The sequence below is a fragment of the Helicoverpa armigera genome, chromosome 4 (genome assembly GCF_030705265.1).
Source record: "Helicoverpa armigera isolate CAAS_96S chromosome 4, ASM3070526v1, whole genome shotgun sequence".
Lineage (NCBI taxonomy): Eukaryota > Metazoa > Arthropoda > Insecta > Lepidoptera > Noctuidae > Helicoverpa > Helicoverpa armigera.
In genome coordinates, this window is record NC_087123.1 from 7,289,314 (window position 1) to 7,301,974 (window position 12,661).

Below are 12,661 nucleotides of genomic sequence, written 5' to 3' on the forward strand. Positions count from 1 at the left end.
TGTCTTATTTTAAAACAGCTTTTACATCATGTAAGTCCCTACTTAGATATCCACAATGCGCAACACAATGCCATACTGACAACCTGATATGGTAAACAATAAGTGGATAGGTACTCTTGTTTCACGTTATGTCTGTCATGTGGCAGATCACAAGTTGCAGACCATAGCGGATAAAAATACACACTTGTTAGGCCTATATCCTGCCTACTAATCGAGTAGGTTAACATAGTAAGCGCGTTGGTAATAGATTCCTGCTTCTTCAGCATATCAGCCACTGCTAGACATAACCTTCCCTCATTGTGCTGCGAGAGGACCTGCAAGAGGCCTGCGTCTAGCGCCCACGTAAGTTATAGGTAATATGGTGTTTAAATGTTATTTCTTTTTTTTTTAGAGAATGATTTGAATTCAAAAAAATTGTTGCATTTTGCATTAAAATAAAAGATATATCATCATCATCCTCCGAGCCTTTTCCCAATCATGTTGGGGTCGGCTTCCAGTCCGGATTCAGCTGAGTACCAGTGCTTTACAAGAAGCGACTGCCTATCTGACCTCCTCAACCCAGTAACCCGGGCAACCCGATACCCCTTGGTTAGACTGGTGTCAGACTTACTGGCTTCTGACTACCCGGCACGACTGCCAAGGATGTTCAATGACAGCCGGGACCTACAGTTTAACGTGCCATCCGAAACACAGCCAATGGTGTCTAAGATATACTTAGAAAGTACATACAAACTTAGAAAAGTTGCATTGGTACTTGCCTGACCTGGGATCGAACCCGCGCCCTCGTACTTGAGGTTGGTCCTTTACCCACTACTACACTACTTTTTTTTTTTTAAATAAAAGATATATATCGTAGGTATTATCTATTAAAAAAAACTCAATTTCAGTAAGCACTTTCTCTAGAGACTTACAAAAAAAAATACAGCTTAACCGTCAAATCCGTAGCGGACCCCAATCGGGGTCTGAACATCAATGTCACTGTAAGCTCGGTTTAGACCCCAATTGGGGTCTGCGAATCAGTCATACACTTTCCTAATTATTTACGCTCATATTTATTTTCTTTCCAATCAAACCACATTTGTGAGTACTAAATAAAATAACTAAATGAATTTAAATTATTTTTACGCATTCAAACCTTTCATATTTAGCATCCCGTTAGAAATATACCTTTTTAAAATCCAATCGTAATTACCGGGAATTCTGATCGAACTCGCCATGTTTGTTTACATTAGTTGTTTTTTTAAATTTGAAGACGCATAGACAAGATGGCGACGGTGATAGAAGTTTTGCATCGAATGATCCGATTCGTTAAAATAAAGAATCGATTTAATAATTTTATATTATAACATTACTAAATTGCACTTTTGTATAGGTACTTACCATAATCTGAAAATAAATTAGGAAAAGTAAAATGACTTAATTTATTTTGAAAAACATGCTAGAAAATCAGTGGTAGAAAATACGTTGTAGCCGGAATAAAAAAAATCTTCGGTTTTTAGGGTTTCTGAAGACGGCAAATGAAGACTTATTTATTTCTTCGGGTGTTTTATGTGCAGGATTCCTGTAGACCTGCCAAACTTAATGGTGATTCGTTACTTCCAACTTTTTAACTGAGCGGCAAAGCTATTTGACGAGAGCCGTAGTTAGGTGTAGTTATCGCAAAATTTTATGACGATTTCATTGTTTGAAAGGGCAAATAGTTCGCTGTTCATCGAAAGCTGGTCCAAGATGGAAAGATGGCCGCCGCCGACTTATTTTTAACCGACTTCCCAAAAAGCGGAGGTTCTCAATTCGACCGTTTTTTTGTATGTTTGTTACGCGATTACTCAGCCATTTATTTATCGATTTTAATGATTCTTTTTTTGTTTGATAGCGTATACTTCCGAGGTGGTCCCGTTATCATCAGGTCAGGATCTGATGATGGAACCTTGAGAAATCGAGGGCGACTAGGTTACACATAGGACATAGGTTGAAATCTTATCACTCAGGTGTTTGCCTGGTAGCACTATTCAACAGTGAAGGTTTTGAGCTGAACTGATGATGGAGACCAGTGAAGTTCGAGGGAACTCGACAACTGAATATTTAAACTTTCTCGTGTTTGTGCTTATATTATTCGTATTTACGAGGCCTCTGCAACAGTGAAGGAGATGGAGACGTGAGAAGTTCGGTTGTCGAGATCCCTCGACCTTCTCTGGTCTCCATCATCAGGTCAGCTCCAAACCTTTACTGTTTCATAGTGTTATCAGACATACATCTGAGTGTCAAGTTATAACCTTACCTATGCTTACAATTTTCGAGAGTTGCCCTCGATTTCTCAAGGTTTCCATCATCAGATCCTGGACCTAATAACAAATATGGGGAATATACCCTTTCGACCAAAAACAAACATCCAAATTGAGAACCACTTCCTTTTTGGGATTCGGTTAAAAACATTTGGTGACTTTAAAATCAATCAATTATTATTATTGTTTCTCATCATCAAATAAGTACATTACTTTGGTAGTTACAAATTGCATTATATTTCAGAACACCAGGCTTACCCTCATCATTATCATCATCAGCCTATCGCAGTCCACTGCTGGACATAGGCCTCTCAAAGTGCACGCCACTGAGATCGATTGAAGTAGGCTAAATACCTCTATGAGCAGGCTTACCCTCCGCCGAAACAAAAATCTTAGAATTGTTCAGAAATAATATAAGAATAAATTAAAATTCCGTAATAGGTAATAAAAATTCAATTAAAGTTAAAAATTATTACGAATGACGCAACACCAAAATAAATAATACATATAAAAATTTAATGCTAAAAACTTTCATAAAACTTAAATATCTTTTTTCTTAAAAACAAAAACAAATTGAACCTATAATTTAAAATTAATAAATAAAATTGAAATAAGTTGCTATTAAAAAAAATATATAAAATTGGTATTCGATTATTTATAATAAATATCCGATTTAGGTATCGAATGCACACCAATGATTGAAAAAAAAAATAAAACTCTATTCCAAACTCTACTTGTCTGTGACTTTAATCTTGTAAATATTGTTCATTTTTATTGTGTATTTTATGTGCTGATTTTTTAGTTATTGAACATAAATAAGTGCACGAAATGTATTGCAATGGATTGAAAATGTTATAAATATGACGTTTGTGTTGTGTTTGAGAAAGTGATGCGATTATTTATTGGTAAGTTTTCACCAAATTTGAAATGCCTAACTTTTCGATAGACTTAAAAACACCGTAATTATTATATTTTTCTGAATTAACTGACCCCATTTGACCTTTGCACGTTGTTGTCAAATAAGTGAGCTCTAAAGTTATAGGTAAAATACTTCTAATCAGGCATTACGGACTTAGAATTCATGTGTTGAAAGTTAGTACAAATTTTTGACTTCCATGTCGCGATTCAAAATATCCCGCCGAATCAACGGTAAAGTCATATGTCAAAATCTTGTCGAGCAGAGGGGTTAAATAATGACTAATTAAATATCTGTTATTATTGTATTTACATTTGACTTTTAGCCGCATTATATGTATTTTTAAACTGAGTCTTGAAATAAAAAATCATCAAAGGAGTATCAGTACTAAAAATATAGGTATTATAGGTAAGTTTAAAGGTACCTAAGTACGCCGTGTTTTATCTGACCCCCCATATTTACCAGCTCCGTTTTGGTTGCTAAACAAGAATATCAAGACGAAAGAACGAGTCAGATTATAAAATTATTATACATAAAGTTATTTAATGTTAGGTACCTACATATAAACAGCTTACGAGCCCCTTGTTGACCTCGAGATAGCGAGACAAACAACTGCTAAAATAAAATAATATCTCAGTCAGTCTCTTTATCTCCGTTATCGTGGTTGGTAATTCATCGCTTACACAATACAAAAATAAATTTAAATATTTGGCAATAATCACTTATTATCCGCTTTATGAAATATTTTATAATTAATTACTTACTTACCTGACGTGCTGACGAATGAAGTGAATAGGGAATTTAGTATTATCTATGGAACTAAGACCGATTACTTTTGAGGAGAAGTGAACAACAATATTTTGTTTTTGTTAACGAAAGTGACAGCGCTGTTTTTTAATTAGATTTTTAACTGCGATAATTAAATTCTATGTGTGGTTGATAACGTAATTTTATCAAGTGTAATATTATTTTAGTGCTAATACCATGGCGGCGACACTGTTTGGGAGGTTTTTCGTTATCAAATCGAATGCATTTTCAAATAAAAATGTTTATCATATCTCAAAGGTAATGTTTTGATTTTCTTTTTCTATTCAAATGTTTTACGAGTACAGTGTTCTGTGAAATTATTCATTTTGTCATTATTTAACGCCTCCTTAATTACTTACTTTTCCAGATCTTGTCATGTGCTAACTATAGCACAGTAATTCGCACAAATAAAATTTACGAAAGCGCTAAAGAAGCCGTTAGCGACATCCAGGATGGCTCCAAACTCTTGGTCGGTGGTTTTGGGTTGTGTGGAATACCAGAAAATCTAATTGTAGCTGTAAACAACAAACGAGTTTCTGGGCTCACTGTGGTCTCCAACAACGCAGGTAGAATTAATTTAAATAATTTAATTAAACCCGATTGGCATAATATTACCGGCGAACCACTTTAGCTTTATTATTATTGCAGTACCTACTTCAACTGCTTAGGTATAATATAATGTTTACCAAAATGGTTTGTTATCTCAAAAACCTATCTCAATAAAAATTGATAGACCATGTTATTGCTTAGGTAGCTACTAAGTTGTGGCATTTTAAAATTTCTAGGTGTTGAAGACTTTGGTCTTGGGATTTTACTCAAAAGTAAACAAGTGAAAAGGATGATTTCATCTTATGTTGGGGAAAATGCAGAATTTGAAAGACAATTTCTGACTGGAGAACTGGAGGTTGGTGTAAACCTTTAAACAATTGATATAAAAATTATGATTCAGTCATAAATTTTGTAATTACTGTTGTTTGCAGGTTGAACTCACACCACAAGGCACGTTAGCAGAACGGATCCGTGCTGGTGGTGCAGGAATTCCAGCATTTTTCACACCTACTGGTTACGGTACTCTCATACATGAAGGTGGCTCACCAATTAAATATACTAAAGATGGCAAGGTGTGCTTTTTATGAATGTTGTGGAACAAATCTAACAAACAATATTTATTTTAACACCTAATAAAAAATAATTCTTTGAACACCCAATGTACCCTTAGGACACCAACATTTTTGACTGTAGTTTTATATTTTTAGATTGCAATCCCAAGTGCAGCTAGACAAGTGCAAAGCTTCAATGGAAAAGATTATATAATGGAAGAAGCAATTACTGGCGATTATGCTTTGGTCAAAGCATGGAAGGCTGATAGACATGGCAATTTAATATTCAGAAAAACTGCCAGGAACTTCAATCCGGCAATGTGCAAAGCTGCTAAGATTACCATCGCTGAGGTCGAAGAAATTGTGGATGAAATAGATCCTGACTTTGTTCATATGCCATCAATATTTGTACACAGAATTGTCAAAGGTGATAAGTTTGAGAAGCGAATTGAAAGAAGGACAATAAGGAAGCCTGTGGACGAGGGAAAGAAATCAGATTCCACGAGGGAGAGGATCATCAGAAGAGCTGCTTTGGAATTTAAGGATGGAATGCATGCAAACCTTGGCATTGGTAAGGTCTAGATTCCTAAAGTTGAAATTGATAAACTATTAATTAGGGTGCTCCTAATCTGAATTACTTTATAATTACAGGTATGCCCATGTTAGCAAGTAATTACATTCCGAAAAATATTAAGGTTCTTCTGCAATCAGAGAATGGAGTTCTTGGTCTTGGGCCATTCCCTACAGAAGCAGAGGTGGATGCTGACCTGATTAATGCAGGCAAAGAAACTGTTACAGTTCTACCTGGTAGGTTAAACTAAATCCCTTTTCACTGCCTTTCCCTTTTTGCATGAATAATAATGTAATTCCGTAATACTACTTCAAGTGTTTTGTTTTTTTTTCTAGGATCATCATACTTTTCGTCAGATGACAGTTTTGCTATGATTCGTGGTGGTCACATCGACTTGACCATTCTAGGTGCAATGCAAGTTTCTAGATATGGTGATTTAGCCAACTGGATGATTCCTGTAAGCTCAAAACCTAATTACACAGCTTGATTGATTTATCAAAACTGGAAAAATTACCTTATTACTTTATTTTTAAATTCCAGGGAAAAATGGTTAAAGGCATGGGTGGTGCTATGGATTTAGTATCTGCTCCAAGAACCAAGGTTGTGGTAACCATGGAGCATACTGCCAAAAATGGATCCCATAAAATTCTGCCAGAGTGCACACTGCCATTGACTGGTAAAAATTGTGTTGACATGATTATTACAGAAAAGGTAAGGAGCAATATAAATACAGCCGTTTGATTTAAATATTGAACTATTTAATGTTCTAAGCCTATAATTATGTCTTTACTTTTCAGTGTGTATTTGAAGTTGACAAAGAAAAAGGTTTAACATTAACTGAGCTGGCCGATGGAGTAACTGTAGAAGACATTTTAGTAAGCACAGGTTGCGAGATTAATGTTGCTGAAAAAGTTAAGAAAATGGGTGATGTAACTAAACCAGATTCTGATTAACTTAGTATGTGTCATTACATACTTAAATGCAATTTAAGTGCCTTAAACTGTACTTATTATTATTAAGAAAACTTGCCAATGTAGCTGCATTCTCAAATTATCTTTAAAGTTATTATCATATAAGACCCAACATTCTATATAAACTAAGATAAGAATGCACAATGATATAGCACTGTCATTAAAATATATGTATATTTTTGTATAACACTTACAATAAATATTTTTCAAGAGGGAGCCAGGAGCCATAGTGTATTCATAAATATTTATTTTGCAAGTAAATGTTTATGAATTCCAAAATTTTCACAGCAGTTAAATATTGCTTTAATTTTACACTGAGTCTATTTTTGAATCAATTCAATTTTATTTTTTTAAATAATCTTTTTTTTTTAATTTAATCTATTGTTAAATACTCTAGTCTCAAATTATGTACTGTTACTTAATGCTTTGAGCTACTTTTATTTTTATGATTATGGAACTGATGCAATTTATATCAGCTAATTTAAAATAATGTTATTGACGATATTTTGTTTGTTATGATTATGAAGTTAACGTTATTAAATGTATGTATGTTATGCTAATGTAATGACGTTAATTGTATTGTTTTATTTTATAAATTGATATTTTCCCGCAGTTTCACACGCGTTTCGTGGGGCCTACTGCCCGTACCCGTATAAAATATAGCCTATGTTAAATGTGCCCTCGGTAGTTGCCTGTGGTTTTAACACTGTTTGTGCGCCGGGCATTAAGGCCGCTCGCCTATGCCTGTCTTTTTTTAGGGCAGATAAATCGGGCCGATTTTATGTAGGACGTTCTTAGTAAGATTTTCGTACCGACTCTTTCGTACACTATTGCCATCCGTGCGTACAGGCAGCCTAAAGTACCAAACAAACTTCTTACCTCAACCTTATGCATAACGATACTAAAAATGTTTATGACAATTGTCAAGTTTTAATAGACGTTTCTTTACGATAGAATATTTACAAAATAGTCGTATAATATAGGTTTACTTGGTTTGCATAGGTGATTAGATTTTCTGAAGCGAAAATAACGATGGGTGCACATGCGACGCCGATGGGCCCTAATCACCCTTTCGTTGTGTGGGGATCGTGTTTCCTTTGGCTGGCATCCATGTTTGCAATAATATGGTCGCTGCTTTTATTCTTCTGTAAGTATCATTACAAGTCAGGGGGACACGTGTATCTTTGTAGAAACGCAGATAACTACAATTACTTAGAAGAAATAGATTTTTTTCCTGAACTAAGAACCAGTGACGTCCTGAATTCAGTTCCAGATATAGGTTCCTAGGTACCTACATCACCCTGTCGATGAATCAGGCCCAATGGTTTACATAAGTGAGATAAGTTGACTTGATTGATGTACCTACATACATTGATCACAAATAAAACTTGTCATGCAAACCTTTTGAAGAGTATTCTTTATCACTAGGTACATACCTACACTACACAGCGTTATCGTATTTTTCTATAGGTATTTATATTTAAACTCAAAAGCGATAGGTTACAATTTTGTAAATCAGTATTATCTCTTATCAGAAAGAAGTTAGGTGCCTGCTATCAGAACTATCTTAATCTTATTGGGGGGGCCACCCGGGCCCTAGCAACATGCACAATAGGTCCCTAGTGTTAAGTACCTTCTAGTAGGTATTCTGAACGAGGAGGAGGAACAGGAAGAAGGCTTCTTTATTAGTTGCCTTTCTACCTGAGATCATACATCTTATGGTATGTCTACGCGTGACCTATTTCCAGGTGTCGGTGATATTTTGATGTTGACGGGGACGGATATAATAAACGCCATAGTTTTGCTTTCTGGTATTATAATGCTGCCAACAAACGTGCACATATTATGTTCAATAGCTAATGGCAAGAGGATTGAGTAAGTTTACGTTTATTTCTTTATTCGACTGCAGGTCATTTGGTCCTTCAGCGGGGCCCAGATGGGCCAAGGCCCGCCCGGGCTGCGGGATTGTTCGAAAGAGTTACAGCGGTACCTACATGAAAGCCCTACGAAGGAACGATGGATTTTTAGTCAGTAAAAGTCTGTCAGTCCCTCACCGCTGCTAACCCACAGAGGAAAGGGATCATTTGATGATTTTTGCCATTGCAAAAAAAGGTCTTTTGGTCCTATGTAACTTAGGTTTTAATCGTTGGTCCTGTAAATGGGAAGAACGCAGTTGATTCCCGTACTTAGCAGCCCAGAGTCGAGTGACAGTGTCAATTAGGTACCTGCATCTATTATATTTAAGGGGTAATAGAAAATTACCCATACGTTAAAAGATAACACAAAGCCTTATGGTTTTATGTGCTCTGTCTTCACGCACGGATTAGCTACCTACCTACTAATGTACGCTGCTGTCGCAAAAGCGCTCTAGATTGTTAATAATGCCTTACATTTACTAAGTAGGTAGGTACTTACTAATTTGTTTTATTTACAGTCACAAATCTAAAGTGGTTTGCTGCCCATTATGGCTATGCATTCTGTGGATTATTCTAATAAATGCTTTAGGGGCAGCATGCTGTGTCCAAAAGATTTGTAGTGGCAAACGTGCATGCGATGAAAGAATGAACAAGACTATGAAGTATTATCGGAATGTACCAAAATACAAACATTTTGTAGACAATCTGCAGTGGTCACTAAAGTGTTGCGGGGTGCGTTAACTTTTTTTTTTCTTATTCTGTGTTATCGGGTAGGTACCTAATAACTAATCGGGCCCACAAGACTAGTGCTAGCTGCTATCTAAATAAGAAATATTAAATTGACTCTATTTTCAGCTTAATTCGTATAAGGACTGGTTTGATCAAGACTGGTATGATAAAATACGTGATTACGAGTGGGATCCTACGGTTAACAGACGAAGTGGGTACAGGAGAAGGGACCTTGATTCGGTTACAGATAGCGTTCCGTTAAGGTTCGATTACCCACTTACCTACTCTTTCTTAAATACTGTTTCATATGTGACTTCATGTTTCATGTGTGCCTGACACCGATCTTCCCATGGCTCACTGAAAAGTTTTTCGATTCAGTAGCACTCAGTGCCAACGAACAACAAACATACCTACCTACCTACTAGTACCTACTAACAAGTAGGTAATTCATTTCTCTTAATATTACCGTAGCAGACACTTCTAGAATAACTATTATTTTTCATCATAGTTGCTGTAAAAGTGGTTCATGCATATCTAATTACCTATTGGAGTTGGGGACTCACTCCATTTATACAACAGGCTGTGGGAATTTGATGTATCGCATCATATTAGCGTCTATGATAGCCCACTGCATAATGTTCGTATCTGTTATTCTAGTTGAGGTAAGTTTAGAATAATAAATAATATATGTGTCTCCTACATTTTTTCTCTTTAAGTCACGAATGAAAATATTTATGAAATTTTGGGTATTTCATCTAGAAGAACTGAAGACTAACATTTCAAGTCTACCTAAGATTACCTACCTTCAGTTGAAGTCCTAATGTTGCTTATAATTTTCCCAACAGATTTTAATTCTTAAGTTCATCCTAAAGGCGGCTCCAAAGAGCAAGGATAAAAAAGGTCTGAATATGAATGTGCGACATATCATGTCCGTGAACGACAATTTTGCGTCCAGCAATTCCCTACAGATAAACCCCGATGATACTGACTATGAAAATGAAGTGCATCTTGGGGATGTGCGAATGGACACTTCGAGGTAATTATGGAAATATTTTCAGTAAAACCGACTTGTGCTCTTTGATTAGGTATACAAAGTGTATCGTACCTTATCACATTAAATTAAATACGTTATATACTGGTTAGTATATGTTGATTTTGCTAAGATTATTAAACGCACATTGGTATTGAGGTTTTAACTTACGCAGTTTGTGACCTTAAAATACTAGTATAGGCTTTTAATAATTAGCGGGAATTAGCAGTAGGATAAAAGCAGGAAGATTCGAAGTGAAGACTGATTTGTTTGTATTTTTGCTTCACATATAGGCTGCTAAGCCATTTATGTCGCCTTCCTTCATTTTTTGGGAAGCTATAACAATAGTACAACAGTTTTAAAATCCATCACCCATATTTTGACTCATTACAATAATTCATGGGCACCCTAGTTGTTTGATTTACGAAAATGTTATTATTAGCTAACCTGTGGAACGATATATTGCAACCACCATAGGATTCACTTTTACAAGTATAAACGCAACACTTTTTCACCATTTAAATAGTTTAAATTGATTTAATACAAAAATATAAACAAAATTTTAAATGCTGATTATGCGCCAAGAATGTTCAGGGTTACCGCTAGAAAATAAAAAAAAGCAAAATAAAAAATTATGTTGTTTATGTTTTAAGAATAAATACGAATAAATTAATGCGATTGTTATTAATTTATTGACGTAGAATTGTTAAAATAAGATAAAAATATAAGTTATTCAATTGTTTTTTTGGGAAGACAAATCTGTTGATCACAACATTTTTTTATGCTGGCAAGGTGCTAGAAAGAGACAAACAGCCTCCGTTCTAACTATCCCTCTCGGCTCGGATTTGCCTCTGTGTATTATGCAACCAATTTAGTACCTTATTGCATTGGAATGAGGGTTTTTGATATTTTTTCTGCCGCCAGGCGGCGCTTCGTATGCGTCAGGTCCAAATGGCTGTCAAATAGTATGGAATTGTAGGTGCCGAACTTATTGTTTATTGAAATTCTGTTATATTGGAAGTGTTATTGATTTTATTATGGACTACGGTCAGAATAAGGTTTCCGAACTAAAAATTGAGCTAAGAGAGAGGGTGCAAAAGTCACTGGTACTAAGGAAAAGCTTGTTGAAAAATTTGTTAACACAATATTATTTAGTTTTTTTTATTTACTCAACCGCAATAGTAAAACAATAATGCAGTGCTTTAATTATAAAATAAAAAAAAACACTAAAATCGTTCACTATTCATAGTAAAGATAAGCACTTTGACAGTTACCTGGACCTGACGACTCGGTGCTGCCACCTCGTGGACGCCATTTTCGAAAACCCTCATAGAGTTCATTTTATAGTCTGTTTTTTAATCTCGTAGACTAAATTGACACTTGCAAAATGTCAAACTTTCTAATAATTTTGCTAGCTCTGTGGTGCAGTGTTGTACTTACGATACCGGTTCGTTGAATCGATGAGCGAGCGCAATCTTGTTTAGTATATTACATCTATGGGAAATTCTCCCTTGGAAATTGACAGCTGTCAACTGGTCAAAGCATTCGATACTTAGGTACTCCTAACTTTATCTCTGCTGTACACGTCATGATGTTGTAAATTATGAAAACGAAACATTCGCCATAGGTACAACACTCGTTATAAATGTTGAATATAAACATTGGAAGTATATGTGTAGGTACCAAGCAGTCGCATTAATTCAATTTATTTTTTGAAAATGAACTGTATTTTTTCTTTTCAGAATGACAGTAGCCAATCGAGTGATTGTTGACGACGAAGACTCTGAAAGTCCAAAGGAAACGAAAAAGTGGGAGGAATATGATGATTAGGTTCCACTGTGTATTACTATTAAGTAGTAGTATTAAAATAAAACTAATATATTTGCTAAAATAAAAGGTAATAAAAACAGTTGCTTCTTTTTTCTTGAATGTTAAGTAAGCCCAGTATTCATGGTAAACAATTCTTCTTTCTCCTGCCCTGTTCCAAAATTTTACTTGGGGTCGGCGCAATATGTCATTTTCTTCCATTTTCCCCTGTCACTCGTCATACTGACACTCACTCCCTTCCTATTCATATCATCTTTCAGGCAATCCATCTTTTCTTAGGTCTTCCTCTTCCTCTCCATCCATCTACATTCATACTTAGCACACACTTTGTTGCATGCGTATCATCCCTCCTCATTACATGTCCATACCACGACAATCTTCTACTTATTCGTTGCTAAACAAATCATTAAATGCGCTCATCGAGCGAGAGCTTCTCAACATGCTATTATCAGCTAGGTACACATATAGGTACAAAGTTCCAAAACTGCTGCACAACGTTAACTCCATATACC

At 35.4% G+C, this 12,661-nt stretch overlaps 2 protein-coding genes across 3 annotated transcripts; both read left to right on the top strand.

The window, feature by feature from the left end:
• The first annotated feature begins 3,806 nt into the window (after positions 1 to 3,806).
• Positions 3,807 to 7,221, top strand: LOC110378988 (succinyl-CoA:3-ketoacid coenzyme A transferase 1, mitochondrial). 2 transcript variants are annotated; one of them, XM_049847340.2, is made up of 10 exons: positions 3,807 to 3,861; positions 4,173 to 4,263; positions 4,373 to 4,571; positions 4,791 to 4,909; positions 4,986 to 5,126; positions 5,262 to 5,676; positions 5,757 to 5,912; positions 6,012 to 6,133; positions 6,217 to 6,387; positions 6,474 to 7,221. In XM_049847340.2, the coding sequence occupies exons 2-10, from the start codon at positions 4,183 to 4,185 to the stop codon at positions 6,627 to 6,629; spliced, it is 1,560 nt and encodes a 519-aa protein (XP_049703297.2). In that variant the 5' UTR covers positions 3,807 to 3,861; positions 4,173 to 4,182; the 3' UTR covers positions 6,630 to 7,221. The 2 variants fall into 2 exon arrangements, with proteins under 2 accessions (XP_049703297.2, XP_049703296.2); XM_049847339.2 differs by lacking the exon at positions 3,807 to 3,861 and having other exon boundaries at positions 3,868 to 4,263.
• A 222-nt stretch (positions 7,222 to 7,443) lies between these two features.
• LOC110378992 (peripherin-2) lies at positions 7,444 to 12,231 on the top strand. The gene is made up of 7 exons (XM_021338473.3): positions 7,444 to 7,794; positions 8,396 to 8,522; positions 9,082 to 9,295; positions 9,419 to 9,555; positions 9,801 to 9,954; positions 10,138 to 10,328; positions 12,065 to 12,231. The coding sequence occupies exons 1-7, from the start codon at positions 7,680 to 7,682 to the stop codon at positions 12,150 to 12,152; spliced, it is 1,026 nt and encodes a 341-aa protein (XP_021194148.1). The 5' UTR covers positions 7,444 to 7,679; the 3' UTR covers positions 12,153 to 12,231.
• Positions 12,232 to 12,661: the final 430 nt, after the last annotated feature.

Excerpts from the sequence above, each read along its gene's own strand:
- LOC110378988 (XM_049847340.2), top strand. The coding sequence starts at position 4,183 with ATGGCGGCGACACTGTTTGGGAGGTTTTTCGTTATCAAATCGAATGCA. Across the intron at positions 5,127-5,261 it reads AATATACTAAAGATGGCAAG|ATTGCAATCCCAAGTGCAGC; the intron begins GTGTGCTTTTTA and ends TTATATTTTTAG. Across the intron at positions 6,388-6,473 it reads ACATGATTATTACAGAAAAG|TGTGTATTTGAAGTTGACAA; the intron begins GTAAGGAGCAAT and ends TTTACTTTTCAG.
- LOC110378992 (XM_021338473.3), top strand. The coding sequence starts at position 7,680 with ATGGGTGCACATGCGACGCCGATGGGCCCTAATCACCCTTTCGTTGTG. Across the intron at positions 7,795-8,395 it reads GTCGCTGCTTTTATTCTTCT|GTGTCGGTGATATTTTGATG; the intron begins GTAAGTATCATT and ends ACCTATTTCCAG. Across the intron at positions 9,955-10,137 it reads TATCTGTTATTCTAGTTGAG|ATTTTAATTCTTAAGTTCAT; the intron begins GTAAGTTTAGAA and ends TTTTCCCAACAG.